This window comes from Oreochromis niloticus, linkage group LG16 (genome assembly GCF_001858045.2).
Source record: "Oreochromis niloticus isolate F11D_XX linkage group LG16, O_niloticus_UMD_NMBU, whole genome shotgun sequence".
Taxonomy (NCBI): Eukaryota; Metazoa; Chordata; class Actinopteri; order Cichliformes; family Cichlidae; genus Oreochromis; species Oreochromis niloticus.
The window spans coordinates 17,006,643-17,026,001 of record NC_031987.2 but is presented as its reverse complement, the minus strand read 5'-3'; the positions used below and the strand labels follow the sequence as shown (position 1 = coordinate 17,026,001).

The 19,359-nt window shown below is 40.1% G+C and overlaps 2 protein-coding genes and 1 long non-coding RNA gene across 3 annotated transcripts in view; 1 reads left to right on the top strand and 2 right to left on the bottom strand.

Moving 5' to 3' along the window:
* Positions 1-7,522, bottom strand: part of agps (alkylglycerone phosphate synthase) — a 28,953-nt gene extending 21,431 nt beyond the window's left edge. The window contains exons 1-5 of the mRNA XM_003447295.5: positions 7,260-7,522; positions 2,128-2,217; positions 888-978; positions 680-800; positions 483-557 (exon numbers count right to left, since the gene is read on the bottom strand). Of these exons, the coding sequence (XP_003447343.1) occupies positions 483-557; positions 680-800; positions 888-978; positions 2,128-2,217; positions 7,260-7,447 (565 nt within the window). The 5' untranslated portion in view covers positions 7,448-7,522. The remainder of the gene's footprint in view (positions 1-482; positions 558-679; positions 801-887; positions 979-2,127; positions 2,218-7,259) is intronic.
* A 1,227-nt stretch (positions 7,523-8,749) lies between these two features.
* Positions 8,750-10,047, bottom strand: LOC109197581 (uncharacterized). Its single transcript, XR_002058641.2, has 2 exons — positions 9,803-10,047; positions 8,750-9,015 (listed from the first exon to the last, which is right to left on the bottom strand). It is a non-coding gene; the product is annotated as an uncharacterized LOC109197581 (long non-coding RNA).
* Positions 10,048-12,071: 2,024 nt separating this feature from the next.
* nfe2l2a (nfe2 like bZIP transcription factor 2a) lies at positions 12,072-18,726 on the top strand. Its single transcript, XM_003447296.5, has 5 exons — positions 12,072-12,274; positions 15,256-15,510; positions 15,779-15,868; positions 15,966-16,157; positions 17,125-18,726. Exons 1-5 carry the CDS (start codon positions 12,239-12,241, stop codon positions 18,343-18,345), a joined length of 1,794 nt encoding a protein of 597 aa, XP_003447344.1. The 5' UTR covers positions 12,072-12,238; the 3' UTR covers positions 18,346-18,726.
* The last annotated feature ends 633 nt before the right edge of the window (positions 18,727-19,359 follow it).

The following is a 19,359-nucleotide window of genomic DNA, read 5'->3' as shown; positions in this document are numbered from 1 at the left end:
AATGGCAATTATAGGTCAAAACATCTACTGCACATTTAGTAGATCAGAGTGCATTTGCACGGTTGGAAAAGTTAAAACTTGGTGCCACTGTGGATGAGAATGTGCCTACAGTTGCCTGGTGATTTGCCTCCCATTTGGGAGGCTGCTAATCAAGTTTCAACCATCAGTCAACACTCATTTGCATGATAAAATAGTGCTAGCCATAACAAGAGAAAACCAATCTCAGAATCATAATTCATGGGTGTACTGTGCAGGGCCAGACTGTGGAGTATTGGGTGTCAACCGTCCTCCCCCTGACGCTTCTTATTAAGCTTCCACTCATACATATTAATATCCCTGCCGCTGCAGAGATTAACCCTTTAAATCACCTAAGCCAGTAGGAGGGATCAGTTATGCTATGTGGGAGGAGAAAAGCAGACAGATAGAGGAAAGAAATTATATATACACATGTTTAAGAGTGACAGCATAGCTTCTGAACTCACTTGGCCATACCACCAAATCTGGAACACGGCCGATTTTCCCCTCTCTCAAAGCAAAGATCTCGTGTAAACAATGGCCTGGAAAAAAAATTTAAAAATGAAATTACATCACCATTTTTTAAATATTTTCATAACAAATGAAAATATGTTGCAAATTAAATTACAATTCACAGACATTAAAAGACTTTTTTCTGCCTTACCATGTGAGCGAAAAACCCGGTCTTCAGCGTCATGAGAGAAGGGAATACCTGTGGACTTTAGCTCCTTCAAGAAGGCCTCGTTTAGAGTGGGAGGCTGGACAGCACTGCTATTCAGAATTGGCTTAAACAAAACAAACCACAGTGGTTATGGCTTCTGCATAATGCCATTCATCGAAGTCGCAACAAATAAACAGGAGCTGTTACTCACTGCTGCTGGAGTTTTGTGCTGCAGATTGGCACTGAACGTGCTTTCCATCCACTCTCTGAGGCCGGGGATGATCATACCGCTCAGTCTATACCTGGATTGTGAAAAAGAGGGAAGAAAGTTTGAATTACCAATTAAAAATAATCAACCGAGTCTCATGTATTAGCTTTACTGCAGCAGAAGTGAAGCTCTGAAACTGAAAATATCTGGATGCTTGACTGGGCAAATTCATTTGGAGAACCAGACCTGTGGCTAATAAGAATACAGTATGAGATCTGAGTCCAGTGAGGTTATTAGACAAGCAGAGCAGCAGTGACAGTGCTGTTATTGCGATTTCCTTTACCATCACTTCTATAATTGTGCCGGTGTCACAGATTGGGCCCATCCGGGGACTATGGTGTACCTTTGTCTAAGGACGATAAAATATATGCTGTATTTAAGTAAGGGAAAAAAAAAAAAACCTCATGCAGCAAGCGAGCCAAGGAGGACAACATCACCCTTGCTTCAGCTGATGTACAACACCCAGATAGCTTTTTTTGTCGGTAGGGCACGGAAAGTCCTGAGGGCTTTGTGGTAAGTGCTTACACAGGAGGAAACAATTTGCTTGATAATACGTGCTCGTACATACTGTGCCAGTTCTCTGTTTTGATTGTCTGACAAGCACTGCTACCTCTCTAAGAGCTGTCCTGATGATTACGAAAACAAGACCCACCTACACCTTTGCTCTTGTCGTGGCAGGCATGGATAAAGGACTGAGTAACAGTTTGCTTCTGGGAATCTGCAGCAATTAAAAGTAAATCTTTTCCTCCACCTACATTCTGCATTTACCATCAGACACATATAACTGCCAGCATAATATTCATCTTATCTTTTTAAGAAATTGGTGAGTAGTTTCTGCTAAGCACCTGAGTGCTGAAAATCACAACCAGTGACCTTCTCAGATGACAATGAACAGTTTAAATGCCAACCACTAGGTGGCAGTAGCACCACATTGTTGTGAGCACACAGCAAGCACAGAGACAGCAACTGATTTTCAAAGGCTGGTTTCAAGTAGTGGGCTGTAAAAAAAAGATCAATGCAAAGCTGCAGCCTCAAGTTACACAAACAGAATGAATGCTAAAGCTCAACACAGTGGCTAACACTAGATTAGAGGGAGTGGATGAGACCAAGTACTGACTGATTTTTCACCAACAGATAAGAATAAGCTTTACCTAAGAGTGCTGGGTGCTTTCTCATACTTTACCTTTTTCCAGTAAATTCTGCTTGGCCTTTCTTGTTGTACAGGAATTTTGAATCGCTGTATCCCCAGCCATTCCATTTCATAATCTCCTGTCTGTGAAAAAAATGAATGTAGGTACAAGTTAAGACTCGGGCACATTATCACTCAAAGTTACAATAGAAAATGTGGGGATTATTCCTGGGTGTGGTGCCATGGTTAATTTGCCATCCCAGTCCCTCTGGGCTGGATACTGGCTCAGCATCCTTCCTGACAATCTCATGATGTTATCTGAAAAGCCAGACATATAGAATATCCCTTAATCTTATTAAGCCATTCCCAGCTTTTCCATTAACCTGAGGTGGCTATGAAGTGGCAAATTTACAAAATGGGAGGCTGCAGACAGGCACACCCACAGGCACATGCTTTGCCCACAGGTTAGCAAACACATGGCTCTTTTAGTATTGCAAAGGCAACACATTCAAACAACTTGTCCATCCACAGAAGACGTGAGCCTACAGTCCTTGAGCTCCATTTAATACATTAGATATTTTACATTTATGGCACCAATCAGACATTTTTCAACAGCTACTTTTAACACTCCTCAGCTTTTTAGGATTAGACTTAAATGTGTGTGCTGAACTTCCAGGCTACACTTAAGAATAATGGCACGTAGACACCAACTACGCGTTGTGTTTTTCACTGTACAAACAGGAACCAAGTTGGGAACTAGCCAACAGATACTACGTGGCTGTGCTTGCTTTGCAAAGATGTAAATTTCAACAACTGTCACTATTCTGTTACTGTTCTGAGATATTAAAATACAAATGCTGGCTTTACAGCCTTGTGACTGTACTCTACAAAGCTGGTGTGGTGTGCTTCTTAAAGAAAGACAGCTGCACAAGCATGTACAGATCAATAATAACTCATGGGTCACTTGGGATGGCATGCTACTGTTGGCATAAAAGCCATTATTAAGATTAACACATGCCAAAATGGAGTTTTCTCTAAATTATGAGCAGGAGTGACACAGTAAGTCATACTTTAATGAATCCTCACCACCACTGACAGAGTGTAATAGCTGCTGTACATGCTAAATAAAACTGTATCCATAACTGGACATTGTATTTGGCAGTAAGCCAGTAAGTACAGACTACCAACTTTCATAGTACAAGTACCAAAAAACAGAAACTCTCTTTCAGGTTATTAGTAAGCCATGATTCTCAAATTGTGGGGCAGGGCTGCTGGGTGGACATGGACATGTGGAAGTAAGGCAAATGAAAATAAGAGAATATACAGTTAAGTAAAGAGAAAATAAGTGCTATTATGCTTTTACAGCATACATTCTTTTTTTTTTTAACAATTGATAAAAATTCTTGAGTGGCTGCATGAGCTTCCTTTGATTTCAAAAGTTTGAGAACCACTGGTTTAAAGAGAAAGCGCATAAGGTCTTGATAAGCTGCACTCCTGTCTGTGTGCACCCCGACTCTGTCTCCACACAACATCTGTTACATGCCTGTCCATCCTGGAAGCTGTACTTCTAAAAGTTCCTTCTTTTATCCTCCCTTAAAGATTTTTTCCAAGTGTTTCTTCCTAATCAAAACCTGGTCTAAAGATAGATGACGCCATATGTTGTACAGATAGAGAAGAAAATCCGTGTAAACATTTCTGATCCATAAAAAGTAAAGTTGCCTTAAAATGATGCAATCTAGTAAATGTGATAGTCGTAGTGAATGAGCCATGCTTTGACTGAAAAATGCCTTTCACAAGTAAAAGCCGTTTGCTTAACCCGTTTCCTGCATGACTTCTGCTCTTCATACTACTTTCTAGTACCTGGCAAACAAAGCCCAAAGGCGTGACAGAAATCAACTTCTCTCTCACGGAAAGATTACTACATGTGTGATGACACAACATGTTGTCAACTGCCGCTTTAGGACTGGGGAGAACACACAACCTGTACATCGAGATTCTTGCTTAAACATGCTTTTTAAAACAGAAGTTAAAATGCTACTCATCACACACAAAGGCCTGAATGAACAGGATATAATCACATCTTTTATATCCATCTTACATTTCCTTTTTGATAAAACTGGATCAGGATCAGGTGACCCTAACAACCCCACCAGTTATGCTGGTATGTGCTCAGGCTGCTGGACTCCTGCCACGACACATTAAGTACCTTTCCCTACTCTCCTCTTTCACTTTCATTTTCCATTCATTTATAGGTTACGATTAGATGCCATCAACAGTCTTGTGCAAAAATCCCCTTATTTCTTTATATTTTGCATCCAAAGAGCCACACCTTCATTTTTTTTTTTTTTTTTTTAAGTTATTTTAAGCAATAGTTCTGAAGACTTTCTAAAAGTTTTTCTTTGGGTATTGGCTGTTTTTCACTCATTTTCAGCCCAGTCCTTGTACCTGAGCATATTCAGAGGAATCTTTTTCTGTTTGTTAATCCACTTAAGACTGGGGGAGGGAGGAAAAAAATGATACCGCATGTAATTGGTTGGCCCGATTCAAAGACTGATTTAATCTTTTGGCAACATTTACGGTTTTACTGTTGGTATCTTTGACAATCTTATTTTGTAACAAAAAAGTGAGATAACGTTATCTTACTGGATAAAACTGACCTATGAATCATTTAAGGATAAAAAGGTGCCTAACTCAACTAAGCTAACAATCAATTTTGAAATTCTATCATTAGAAACTTTTTATAATAACAAAAATAAGCATACTACTAATAATTTGTATTTATATAGGTCCTTAAAAAATAAAAAACTTACCAAAAAACTTACTAGCAGCCTTACACAAAAACGCATAATTATTTAAAAAATTAAATTCTATTTTTGCAGCAACACAGTGATTCCCAACCAACTATTACACAAAAACTTGGCACCTAACCTTAAAAAGTAAACTAGAGGAAAAGGTTGAGGACAAAAAAAGATATCTTTAGCAGATAAACATATACAAAAGTCATGTCCTTGAGAAACAGGAAAAAAAATCCAGAAAGGACCTAGCACAGGACCTGAAGGATGTACCTGGCCCTTCAGTTCATCCATCTATTGTTCACTGAAGCCTCATTTGAAAGGGTCTCAGCGGAGGTGTAGCTGTCAAGAAGCCATTCTTAAAGAAGGGAAAGTGTGAGAAAAGACTGAGGTTTGCCAAAATATACCAGAACTGGGCTGAAAATCAAGGGCAACAGGTCTTAGTGAGTTATGGGTACAAATGTGAAGTTTTTGGTTAAAATTGTTATCAAAAGTACAGAGAAGGTCAGGAGAGGTGTATAACAGTATACAGCTATCTGTAAAGCATGATTAAGATTCTGTCATGTTTTGGAACTACATTTAAGGCAGTGGCGTTGTCAAAATTGATACAATTATAGATGCTGAAAAGTACCGTCAGATTTCTATCTACCAAGAAATACCATCTGGAAAGCATCTGACTGACAACAACTTTATTTTTCAGCATGATAATCATTCTAAACACACTGCCAAAGCAGTAAAAGCATACCTTATATATCTGGATGGAAAAAATACACAATGGAAAACTATCAGGAATGGATTGGGCTTCCCAGAGAACAACATTACTGAAGCAGTATGGGACCATCTTGATAGAAAATAGATGATGGCTAAATAAATGGTAGCCATCATCCAAAAAAAAAATTTCCTTCAAGAAGCCTGAAGAACTATTCCAAAAGACTACTTAAAGAAATTACAAGAAATGCTAAATAAGAGAGGTTAAGCTATGTTGAAGAATAAAGGTTCCAAATATTAACTTTCAAGCTTGTTAGAAATGTACTGTTTTTGACTGTATTTGCATGTATGTTTGTACATGTTTCGATAAATTCCTTTACCAATTTCGTATTTGCCTAGTAAAATATAAAAAAGAGGGGTGATGCAAAACGTTTTCACAATACCGTATCTGCCACAGTTTGTACTTCATCATCTTTAAGCACCTCTGGCTCTGGAACTGTATGTTTCCAGTCTATTGGGACTAAGCTACCTTCCAAGTGTTTCTTGTATTACGTGTTTGATATCTCGCTTTGGTTTCTTCTCACCACAAGGAAATTCTTTCCCCAGTCTTACCAAGTACTTGCTGATAAGAGAGTCCCTGGGGCTTCTATCTGTAATGCGGTAGTGTCTTTAACTTACAACATAAGTTGCCTCACTCTAAATGAGACACTAACAGGACTGAATGAAAGAAGTGTAGTTATACCAGTGAAATAAAAATTCTCTTACACCATATAAGTAGTTTCGTCTCACATTGTCAATTGATTCTTTGACTTATAAGTTTGACAGATGGATACTGACTGTGTGACTGCTTTTGCTTTGCATTTCCTCAACTATCAAACTATCACAAGTATAGAAGACATAATATTTAGGTGCATTATCACAGTGTCATATCGGCCTGAACGGGATACGCATCACAAGGCCAGATGTACATACTTTTGCTGATTGTGTTAGCTGCTGTTATAGATGTCAGTGCTCTGGTGGGGGTTCCTCAAAAGGAACTAGGCTGCTAATAGGTTGAAAGTCAGACCACCACTTGTCCTGACCAATCAGAGCAACGGAGGAGACAGAAGTTTCTCTGTCTCCTCTGACTGTTGTTGCACTTTAGCTACAGGCTACTTTACTATTTTACCTAAGATGTCTTCTCACAAGAGACAAAATTTTGGTGAACCTGCTAACGGGTCAACTCCAAAAAGGAGAACCGCTTATCAACCCCATTAAATCGGACAGCTCAGTAACAGTTAATGAATGTCAAATCGGATTAATCAAACACTAAGGACCTCACTGAAAGGAAACATAGTTACATAACAAATAAAAGAGTGTACTTCGAGAGTGGATGAGAGTTACAGCTGGCAAACTTTGAGAAAGTCGACTTCTTCAATACTCCTACAGTTAGCCGCACCCACCCCTTAGCAAATGAATGGCTGCTCTGTAGCCTAGAAACGTTAGCTATGAAGCTAACCAAACTCCGCTTCAGCTACGTCTCTAACAGATATTTATGTCTAGTGGGGAGACAGCAACCAGCCTACCGCTGCACGCCACCCAAATGCCTCATGTTTAGCTGGTAATGCACTTAAGTTTGACTTAAAAAGTACCCAAAACCACAGCGGATAAGCCCCCCTCGTCCACCGCTCCATCACAGCCTCGTACCTCCTCCTCGGCACAGTCCTCCGCTCGCTGGAGACATCTAGCTTGTCTCCCTGGGCTTTGCACTCCGCGGCTAGGATGCCCGAGTTACCCTCCACCGGTCTCTGTAAATGCCCGGCAATTACACTCAGTCTTTGCTGTGCAATGCGTTGCCTGTCAGAGCTATCGCTGCCGCTGCTGTTGGACGCCATGCTGCTTCCGTGTTTGTACAGGGAGGGAGCAGATCCGCGAGCTCCTGTCAGAGGTCAGAGCAGGGAAAGTGTGGCACATTCAATGCCTGTAGGAAATAACAAACCCCCACACGCGAGTGTTAAATGTAATGTTAGGATTTTAAAGCATACAATATAAAATAAATGTTGTTATTTTGGGTACATTAAATTGTTATCAGACACTGGGCTAGTTTATACCTGAAAACGGTAAGTCGATTAAGAAAAGCATAGGTCAGAGCATTATTTAAGGTTATTTTGAAGATATTTAAACTTGGACAGGTTCTAGCTTCTCAATTTAAGCATTTTGCGTTTTTAAAGATGTTTTAGACGTTTAGACGTTTATCTTTTGGAACATAGATTAACATAGATTAAGGATTTTCCGCATTTTAGGACCCAAGAAAAGAAAACTGTTCACGGTTGTAGGTGATCGGGATTGTACTTGTGCCTACAATCTCCATAAGTTTCATACTATAAATAAGTGAATGACAATATTTTATGTATTTATTTTATTAATCAACCTTTAAACGAACCGTTGACATCAATGCAATGCTCCCATTTCATTCTGAAAGGAGTTAACGAGAAGCGTTTGAATGCACCATTTAACGCGTTTCCCAGCATGCATTGCAACATTAGCATAGACTGTAAAGGGCTGGTTGCATATGTTCCACTTACTGCTGAGACATCTTTTATATGGCTTAGCCCAGTATACAGTCTGTGCCTAAGATAGTAAATGCAATTAGTAAATTATATAAAACAACGGTAACCCTTCTGTTTGGAATATTAAAGAGTTTATCGGATTTATAAAGAATCACTTATACCCTACATTAAACACCATTTTGACACAAATGCATGAAAGTGAACAGTGGAAACATACAATTCAGCAAGTCTGTAAGTTAAGTATCAGAATTTTTTAATTGTCTCATTTTTAGCCAGATATATGTAGGACGAATCCAAATTTAAAAATGTAAACTAATCCTAGAACATCTGTAATGATTTACCTTTACTACAGCTGCATCGTCACCTGGTCAAAATTGCTCATGTGTGCACTTTTTTTTGATGTGGTTGTAAAAACAGAGTAACTTGAAACAGTCAACACTGTTTACCTTTCTGCTTCACCTCCACTCAGTCACCTGACCAGCGTGACTACCACTTCCATATGGTCCACATGGCTGCTTTTAAAGTAATGATTTGACACAAAACGACAGCAAATACACCACAAGCAACATTATTGTGAAGTACAATTCAATCAGGATTAAAGTACTGAAGGAAAGAGACTGTAAAAAATGGATTAAAATAGAAACTTTATTTTAGACAACATTTGCCAACAGAAACAATGAGACATTCTGTAAACTAAAATGTCCAGATGTTTGAGGTTTTATTTCCAAATGGTTAAAGTATTAACTTCCAAAACAAAGTTCTGTAATGCACTGACTGCGGGCAGTTAGAGTCTAAGTGTATCACAGAACTTTATTTGGAAAGCCACAGTGCCACCTCATAGGTTTGTCCTTGTGTGGAACCTTATCCTCCTCATGACTGGGTGCTCCTTCAACCTGCAGCAAGGCACAAAAGCAAGGGAAAACAAGACAGCCATGTTGTATTATCTTTTTTTTAATTTTCACTATACTGACTCCACTAAAAAAATATAACAGAAAACAGCTCAAAAAGGCAGAGCTAAGATCTAAATGTGTTAAGGACGGGCCTGAAGAAAGGCGAGCTGTTTGGTGGTTCCTCCCTAGAGTCACACAGGTATATAGCAGGCCAGGTGGTGTCTTTTTACACGCTGCTAGCAATACAGAAATGATTAAAGACCTAAATAATATTTGGGTGTGTGCAAAAGTTGATCCTGCAGTACACCCTCCTCAAAAATGGTTCTTGAGTGTATTTACTTACCTCTTTAGTCTTGCCCATCTGGTTGCTTGCAAAGGTTACATTTTAAGTCTACGCTGGCTGGCATATTTTAAGTTTTACAGTCTTGCTGCTACCTTTTTGAAAGGATTACTTCACTTCAAGTACCACAGGGCATAAATGACTACCTGTTGAGCTTTAACAACTTTCTGAATTAAACAGGCCCTTGAGAATAACCCATTTACAAAAGAGTGATATGATAGCAATGAGGAAAGTTCAGAAGGCCAGCTGAGCTCCAGGAGTATTGAGTTCTAACAGTTTGAATGTAGTTGGAAACTTGGCACTTCATCAGCAACCAAATGACAGCAACTTCAGAAGTGCAGAAATAACGTTCAAAATCAACACTGCAACGTGTCAACCGGAATCTTAACGATTATTTCTTTAAGAAGTACGATTTTAAAGGCAAAGTGAGCTTTGCAAGTCATACTGTACCTGATATAGGTAGACACAAGGGACCAGCTGCAATCCAACACGAGGGGAAAACAGTCTAGATCATAAAACGCAAAAGATGAAAGCGAACTGAGGACTTTGCACGCCACGGATAGATTCACATTGCAAACGCCTGTTTTCACTGCAGTTGATGTCCATCGGCGGACTTGCAGCGCTCTAATCGTAAGGTGGCCGCCGCCGCTTTTACCTTTTCTTCCCCCAGTGCTGTGCAGTTCACTATATGCAGCTGGAAGAATGTCGACGTGGAGCTGCCAAACGTGAACGCGTATTCAGGAGCGCGCACGAGAGGCAAAAATAGGCTTTTTTAGTGTAATTTCACGCAGTGGCACAGCGAGCTGCACTTTAGTGCGAGACGCCTCACAGATGGGTGCTACAACCGGGAACAAGCCTGTCTTATTACACGGGCATATCTGAAAAGCCACTTAATGGCACCTCGGTTTCGAATTCTTACTAACGCCGAGGTTTCAGAATGATTCAAATGTGATTAAGAATGAGGGTTTTTCTTTGGGTTATCCTCCTCTTAATTTTCTTAAATGGGCGAATCTCAGATCGACTGCTACAACGTTTATTACATACCTGTGCTCTCCACCAGTGTGGAGAGAAGATTTATATCCTTTAGCCTACTTAGGAAGTGGAAAAGTAATAATAAATCATAACCCACATTCCAATTTTTGGAAAGGTCCGAGGAATTACCAACAACATTTAGCTGAATGAAAAGTAGTGCTTATGGAGAATGTCCTCTTTCATACTCTTAACTTGTTAATGGATATAATTTGCTGTTAAAATAGTATTTTAATGTTCTAGTTTGTCAAGGTGGATCAATGTTTCATGTTGTTATTAATGTTAATAATCTACAGCACATGTGGTGAAAGAAATTATTAGACTGTACCTTAATAAAACGCTGCTATAAAACACAGCAATATGACCCAGAGTGATCCAATATCCTTATGGTTTAGGATATTATACTATTACTACTATTGATTAACTAGTGGCTATCTATCTATCTATCTATCTATCTATCTATCTATCTATCTATCTATCTATCTATCTATCTATCTATCGTAGAAGTACTAAATAGCATAAAATGCTTAAAAACTACTGCAATATATACTATAATATGGTAATTGCCCAGTAAATCGAGTAAAAACCTGCATATTTCCTTACAAAATGTACTGAAATGTGCAGTATTTCGGTAAGCTTAGCAACTTTTGGCTAAATAATAACAATATTAATATAACCTAAGCAACTTTTCTACACTCTACACTCTACAGTAACTTCATATATGTACCAGTTCTGAAGAATAGCCTTTACTGCATTATAATGGTTAAAATTTTAATATTTTTTTCTCCACTACATAAAACAAACATATATATCGATAATGGAAAGGAGTTACAGATCTGCAAATCTTTGAGATTCCTTACTTAGACGTTTTAGATCATTACGTCAGTTTTGTTTAATTTTATGAGAAATAGTGTAACAGGGAATAATTTAGCTTGTAGCACATTTAGTTAACCCACTGTAATGATTCATTACTTGACAGATGAAGATTTTCCAATTAGAACACCCAGTGAATTATGGCAGAGTCTGACTCCCACACCCTCAACCTCCTCCCAAAAGATGTTAGTAATAGTTCCACCCATTTGAACTAGTATCTCTTATGCGCCTACCTCCCTTCCAAAAACAAACAGACAAATAAACAAACAAACAAAACCTAACAGAGGTCATTCTGCACTGGGGCTTTTAACACATATTGGTATTTTGCCGCGAACAGGTCTGAGCTTCAAAGTAAAACTTTAAATGCAGGACTGTAACTTTAAACTGGGTGTTCTGTTTCTCTCTTTATGATTCTGTGATGGTCTACCCAGCTGCACAAGGAACATCAGGGCCCCAGGGTCTCCAGCTCCACGCCGGTCACGGTCACCAGCAGGGGGAGGTATGCACCAAACAAAGTCTGGTCATGTCCGTGACGGAGTTAAAATAGAAGGTACACATTATATATATTTCTTTTATGAGCTGGCTTATATAACGCTGACTATAAACGAAGGTATTACATGTTGCAATTTACGTATTGGTTAAAGTATCATAAAACCTTTAACTTTCACATAAATATATTGTGTAATTTTTTTTGCGTGGCAACTATTGTGTTAAATGGACTCCATGCGCATGCACACACAGTCCTTATCGCCAGCCCTCATAGGCCACCGCGAGGGGGACGATCCCGGTGGGGAGGGCCATCATTTCCGTAATGCTCATTAGGTTTGGAGGAAGCAGCACTTCTCGCCGCTCAGCTCCCGTGACGGACTATATCGCCTCCAGACCGCTCGCCATTTTTATATCCAATTTTAAGGAATAACACACAAATTTTTCAGTCATAAGGAGTTTTTTTTTTTTTTCAAAACCTCACGACAGAGCTCCATAATGATGGAAATGGAGGTGATGCATTCCGGTCAACAGGTAAATAGAGTATTTCTCAAAAGTGATCGCTAGAAAAGAGTAGACAAACTATCTGACATTGACTGTCAACTTCCTTTTTTAATGCGGGCTATTAGAGAGATAGACTTTATTTAAACTTTTATTTATCAGTTATCATAAATTACAGCTAAATTACAGTACTAGTGTATTTACGCCGGTGTTACAGACGTTATAGCGTTAAAAGTGTGAGGTAGACTACGCCGACAGGCTGTCTTAGAGTTAGACATGTTAACTCTCTTTCAGTTCTGCAAGTCATCCACTAGTGACGCTTTTCCTGGACAGGAAAAAAGTCCCCATTAACAGAACAGGTTCAGATATTAGTGTTGTGATCAATTGCCCAAATAAAATAACAGGTTCTTTTTATCTTGGCAAGTTAGACAAACAGAACCTGGACTCTGTTGAAGCTTTTGCCGTAACTGTGTCATCATCTCCCCCTGTCCACCCCGCCCTCCTCCTCAAAGCATGTGATCCCATATCTGATAGCTTTTATAACCACCATGAATGATTTCTTTTACTGCTGCCTATGTCTTTGCTGCGTGTTTTACAGAGTTAATAAAAAAGGACCAACTATTAGACTAGACCTGTTTTCCTAGCTGTTTTATACAGTGAATGAAAACACTGAACTTGGTTGAACTTTATTTTTTCCTGTGACATGCCCTCGGATCTTCAGTGTTTCGCTAAGCTTGTCATAGGTAAGGGTCAGTGGAAGTACAGAGTTGACTGATGAGGGCCCAAATGGCTGTGCAGCTGTGTTTCATCATCCACAGTTGAGATTGGATGTCCACTGAATGGTGTTGAGGAAAGGCATGATACAACAGCAGGTTCTGGTCCCTCTTTCGGGCCCTGGGGTTTAACCGTAAATAAGTAAATGAACAACCAACACTAAAGGATTGTTGTTAGGTTTAATATGTATCTCTGGTAACTGTCGTTCTGAAGGCTCTGTGTGTGAAAGCTTCTTTGACTGGTATACACTTGTTGTCTGGCATCAAGGTGCAGGAAGTAGTTTTCTCAGCCTTTTTTTCCTCTCTTGTTCTGGTGCCAGTCCATGTCTTCTGACAGGTGATAGTGACACCATTACTTAAGCACGCCCACACTCACAGAGCCCAGTTGTCATTAATACAGAATGTGCTGTTTATAAAGCTGCATTATAACAACAGGCTAATTTAACAACCACACTGAAATCACTGACTGACAACAGGCTGTTTTTTGGCCTTGCGGTGGTTGTTTTTTCTAAAGGACTGGTGTGACTTGTCTGATGAGCTTATTAGGTGTGACCAACAGACAAGAGTGTTTTTTTCTTTTTTCTTTCTTTTCTTCTTTTTTTGTTTGTTAGAAAACATCAGCAACCTCAAGAAGTGAGTTTAGACATCCCACACAGACATTTTAAGGGACTTCCTCATTCCTGTACAAACCATAATGTCTAGTTGTGTGCTCACCTTCCAACCAGCGAGCAGCCTTAGTAATGTGTAATCCTTTAGTGGTCATACCTCTGATGCAACACAGAGGCAAAGAGGGTTAGTGGGTTCTTTTTTTTTTCTTCAGCACCACAGCTGTAGTCAGGAAAATGGTGTCAACAATGGCTTAAAGTATTTATAGATGCCCATATGCCATTATTATTAGTTTGCAGAGGCTTGTGACTCATCCTGTTTTTATTAAAAAAAAAACAAAAAAACAAGTGAAGAAAACATTATCTGACAGGGTTTTTCTAAACAGTTCCACATCCTCCTTATTGTACATTGTTCTGCTTTGTTCTTTATTCTCCCTCAGTTCCCTCTTGGTTTTCTCTAGGCTCTCTCTCTCTTTTTTTTTTGTATTATAAACCCAAGCTCATAAGTAATGTTTACACCCAAATCTGAGGAACAAACAAGTCACATGCTCAGAGTTTTTTTTTGTGTAAACCAGTATCGCGGGTTTATGTAACATCCTTGGGCCTTGTGAAACACTTTCCTTCTGTAAATAAATTCTGCTAAAAGCCCAGAGAAGGGGCCAGCATAATTTATCTTCAGACATTCTTGTTTAAAAAGGCAAATAACAATCAGCAGCTTAGGGGAAATCTACAGGAAATGGTACTAAAATGTCATCACATGCTCTGCCTAATGTGTAAATATATGTAGGACAAGACTATTGTTGTGCTCAGATAATTTAGTAGTACTTGTAATAGTTCACTTAAATACCTAGTGAGGGTGAAATTGAGGAAATAAGCATTTTAATTTCACTCAGTATGACATCTATGACCTCATAATATGATTAGGTACAAAGGTAGGTTGTAACCGCAGACCTTTCTGAAACCTTACGCTGTAGCCTTTGCCGTAACCGGAGCGCCTTCAAAGAAATGTAGCTATAGGTTGCCATCAATACAGCCGTTGCCATATACACCCAGGTATAAATGCAACACCATTATAGATTTACCGCATAATCATAAGTGACGAATTACAGTGCCAGTTTTACTGTTCTTTGTTTATATGTTTATATGTTCTTCACCAACCATAATACTGTATACTTAAACCACCTAAACACATACATTTAATGGCCACATTTTCTAAATGGTGTAATATGTGTGAACTTACTTGAATCTGAACTTCAAGTACTAGCTAAAAAACGATCCCTGACTGTGTGCGAGTCTGAATACGACAAACAAATTCACACTTCTGCGTAACTGGATAAGCTGTGACTACTTCCCTTCACTGGAAAAAGTATCAAATGAGGATATGTGTCTTTTGCTGGTGTGTGGTGACAACAGAGGAAGGAGAGAAATGCGTCCATTATTCATGCAGTTTCTGTCCCTTGACATTAGTGCCTGTGTTGTTGTCGGTGATCAGATACTGAGGGACAGGGTGTGGCAGGTGCAACAGTCACGCTTCGCAGCAGGGACGTTCTGTTTTGCTCCGATGCTCAGAACACTCCTATGCAGGACAGCATGGCTGCTTGCAACTCTGTTAACCGATCTGCGGCTGTCTTTTTAGGACATGGACCTGATTGACATACTGTGGAAGCAAGACATTGATCTTGGTGCCAGGCGTGAAGTGTTTGACTACAACCACCGTCAGAAAGAGCATGAGCTCCAGAGGCAGCGGGAGCTGGAGGAGGAGAAGAAGCTGCATTTGCTCCGGGAGCAGGAGAAGGCCCTGCTGGCACAGCTACAGCTAGACGAGGAGACGGGAGAGTACATACCTCGAGCCCCGCTGCAGCCTGCCGTCACACCTCTAGAGGTTACACAGGTACATACACGCTCCATCATTACTCATGTCAAAGGTAGACCACTCCCACCTCATTTTATAGGCTCTGGCTATGTTGTAGCTAGGTTACCACCTCATCCTGTGTAAATGCAGCAGCACAGGTTGGACTTGAGTTTTGCATCAGTGCTCTGCAGGGACCTGAGCACTATAAATACACAATCATGTGCTGCTGTTAAAACATGTCGTGCCAAAAAGCTGGTAGATGTTAGATGGTAAAAAGTAACACAAAGTATTTTAACTTCTGTTGCAGAATGCCGGTTTCACAGAAACCAGTGATGCCATGTCATTCGATGAATGTTTGCAGCTCCTGGCAGAGACGTTTCCTGTAGAAGAAACTGAGGTAAGAACATTGAGCAGAAATTAACAGAAATGAGCCGCCTGATTGCTGGGCATTGCTTTTAGCTGTATAAAAATGTCATATCTGTTTTGTCTCCTAGAACACTTCAGTTTGTCTGGACACACCTGCTGTCTCAGCAGCCATCGGCAGCAACATGATGATGTCCACCGAACAGCCAGCTCCATCACCTGCCACCCTCTCCCCAGGACAGCTGCCACCACCAGCACCACAGGGAATGTCCCCGGATTTGGAGGAGGCCTGGATGGAGATTTTGTCCCTCCCCGAGCTGCAGGTATGACACAGAGATTCTACGAACTCAGCGACATGGCAGTTCGTGTGGTGGAACAAATACAAAAAGAAAAAAAATGGATAAATGGCAGGAGCTTGGCATTAGAGGACAAACACTTGTTTGCTTTAGGAATCCAGTGCACACTGCTTATTCCACTCCGATTAACTTTCATCATTTAGACATTTTAAAGCATCAGAGGCATGGTTGCTCAAGGTCTTATGCAATTCATAGGATTAATTGCCACTAACATTTTTGCGCAGAGCCAAAAGATCGCTTGCTCAGATGAGGTGTGTCTTCAAACCTTTGCTTAGTAGCAGAAAGGTGAAGTCATTTTCATTAGCTGCTTTATCAGCTCGGCTTCAAGGCACCTCATATTTGCATTAGCTGGTGGGTGGAGCATTGCACCATTAGTTGCCCTGACCTTTGACTGAGTGGACTGAGCTGCGGTTGTAACCATAAAATAGAATTGGCAGGATTAATCTGGTTAGTTGGTGATGATACTAAAAGTGTAGAAAGGAAAGCTGAGTGGAATTGTGCTCAAACTTGTGAAAGCTGCTTCATGAAGATAAGGTATTCTGTTTACAGCAGTAGGAAGTTCCAACATTTCAACAACTGGATAGTTTTGTTAATCACAGTAGGCCATCTTGTGCTAAAACCAGCTCTACCGGCATTCAGTGGAGCACCAGTGAGCTGGAACAACTGAACAGCTCAGTGGTCCAGACTTCGTTAACTGAAACCCTGTTTAGTGACGATAACAGATTAAGAATAAGAAATTGAATAGAGCAAAATCTTAGGTTTCAATATTTGAACAATGAAACCACTTAATAACAGTCATTCAGTTTTGAATGTGTAATAAGTCTTTTTTTGTAGGCTTTTTAAATATCCTAGCACACATAAATGTAGAGAAATTTTTTAAACTGTACTTTAAGATGACTGCTTTTATTTTAAAATTGTAATTTTTTTTTTGTAGGAATGCCTCAACATGCAAATGGAGGACACACTGGAGACCACAGCCTATCCCCTTCAAAACAGCCCTGAAATACAGAATCCAAACTACTCTTTTTACCCCATGACAGATGAGAAAGCAAACAGTTTAACTGTTGGTCCCGCAGAGTTTATGAACACTTTCGACAGCTCCAATCCCAGCATGGCTCCAGCTGATGGTCTCAGCCCGATGACAGAGAAAACCCCTCAATTAAATGCCAATTTAGGCGCAGAAAGTTTCTGTAACATATTTTATCAAAACACTATATTGGAAGAGAGCAGTGGTCAGCACAGGCTCGAAGGAAATGAAAGTGCTGCTGTGTCCGATGTCCCGAACGAGGCCCCCTTCACTCCCATGGATTTGTACAGCCTCTCACCCGGAGATGCCTTTGACAGAAGCAAGCAAAATCTAATAACAGAACAGCCAGACTCAGATTCGGGGATCTCTACAAATGCAAGTCCTGCAAAATCTGCATATGGAAGCGAGTCCTTTAGATGCAGCGACTCGGACATGGAGGAGATGGACCAGAACCCTGGCAGCCCAGAGTCTGACTACTCTGAGATGTTTTCATTAAATTTCCAACCAGATGATGCACAAGCAGCAATTTCTGTATCCACACCATCTAAGCAACCAAATGAGCAGGAGAAGAATCACAAACATAAGGTGGACCCAGGAGAAGAGAGCGGCCACAAGAACGCCCCCTTCACCAAAGATAAACCCAAGAAACGCTCTGATGTGCGGCTCTCCAGAGACGAACAGAGGGCCAAGGCGCTCAAAATCCCCTTTACCGTCGACATGATTATCAACCTCCCCGTTGATGATTTTAATGAGATGATGTCAAAACACCAACTGAATGAGGCCCAGCTCGCCCTGGTCCGCGACATACGCCGCCGCGGAAAGAACAAGGTGGCAGCCCAGAACTGCCGTAAACGCAAGATGGAGAACATAGTGGGTCTGGAGAGTGAGCTGGACTCGCTGAAGGAAGAAAAAGAGCGCCTAATGAGTGAGAAGAGCAAGAACATGACAGACCTGAAGGAAATGAAGTGGCAGCTCAACAGCTTGTACCTGGAGGTCTTTGGCATGTTGAGAGATGAGAAGGGAAATTCCTACTCCCCATCAGAGTACTCCCTTCAGCAGTCAACGGATGGCAGCGTCTTTCTCGTTCCCCGCATTAAAAAGACTTTTAAAAGTGACAACAGACACTGATCTCCTTTGTAATATGGTACTTCATTATTATAGTATACTATGCAATAACTTTGTAGTTGCTCAGCTTTAAGCGTTAATAGCTCAGCAGAACTATTGTATAGTTTTTGCTTCTCTTGAATGTTCTACTATTTTTTTATATTTTACTTCTTTTGTACTCCGACACCTTCACAGATTCTTTAACCAATAGTTTGTAAATATAAGCACTTGCTGAGATTGATTAAAGAGGTTATTGTGTTTGTACATATATATTGTATATATATTATATTTCTGTATGCTAATGATTATTTCAATCAGTTACTTATTTTATAACTTTATCCTTATGATTTGCTCCCCTTTTTTATTCTGATTTCTGTGCTTTGAAATAAACTATTCATATAGCTACTTAGCCTCCTGCTGACTGAAAACAGAATATTGCGTGCTATGCTGCAGCCACAGCCCACAACAGATTGGTGCCAGATGGATATGTAGTTTTAAGATACTATTGCATAACCTACCACATGTTCACGACAGTTCCTGACATGAATGCTTTGCTAAAGTGCTTACAGCGCAGCAAATGAATAGAATTTTGTAAAGACACAAAGACGTCGCTGGATTGAAATGCTTTCACAATCTGCTCAACTTGTATAGGAGCGAGCTTGTTTGTACAGTAACCCAAATCTTTTTATTCTATTAAGACTCCTGGTAAAAGAACTCACACCCACGGCATTCTTTATGACGCGCTACAAAGGGCACAATTGTCAAGGTACAGTCGAGTATGCTCAGCGCTAACCATGAATGACAAGTCCATAATACTCCAACGGGAAAGTGCATTCAAAGGCAAAGCCTGCTGCAATCAATATGCCCCCACGCCATGCACTTTCACACACAGACTCTCCCCTTTGGTCGTCAAGCCTGTTTTCTGCATGTGGCAAACAAAACTGGAGGGTAGAGTTTAAAAAAAAAAAAATCCAAGGACACACTTTAATCAAATAATAAAATGCTCCGATAACATTTACTCTGAGGAATAAAGAAACA

What these genes read in the sequence shown, in the direction of transcription:
- nfe2l2a (XM_003447296.5), top strand. Translation starts at nt 12,239, where the DNA reads ATGATGGAAATGGAGGTGATGCATTCCGGTCAACAG. An exon ending in TGATGCATTCCGGTCAACAG is followed by an intron (nt 12,275 to 15,255) that starts GTAAATAGAGTA and finishes CTGTCTTTTTAG; the next exon opens with GACATGGACCTGATTGACAT. An exon ending in TTCCTGTAGAAGAAACTGAG is followed by an intron (nt 15,869 to 15,965) that starts GTAAGAACATTG and finishes TTTGTCTCCTAG; the next exon opens with AACACTTCAGTTTGTCTGGA.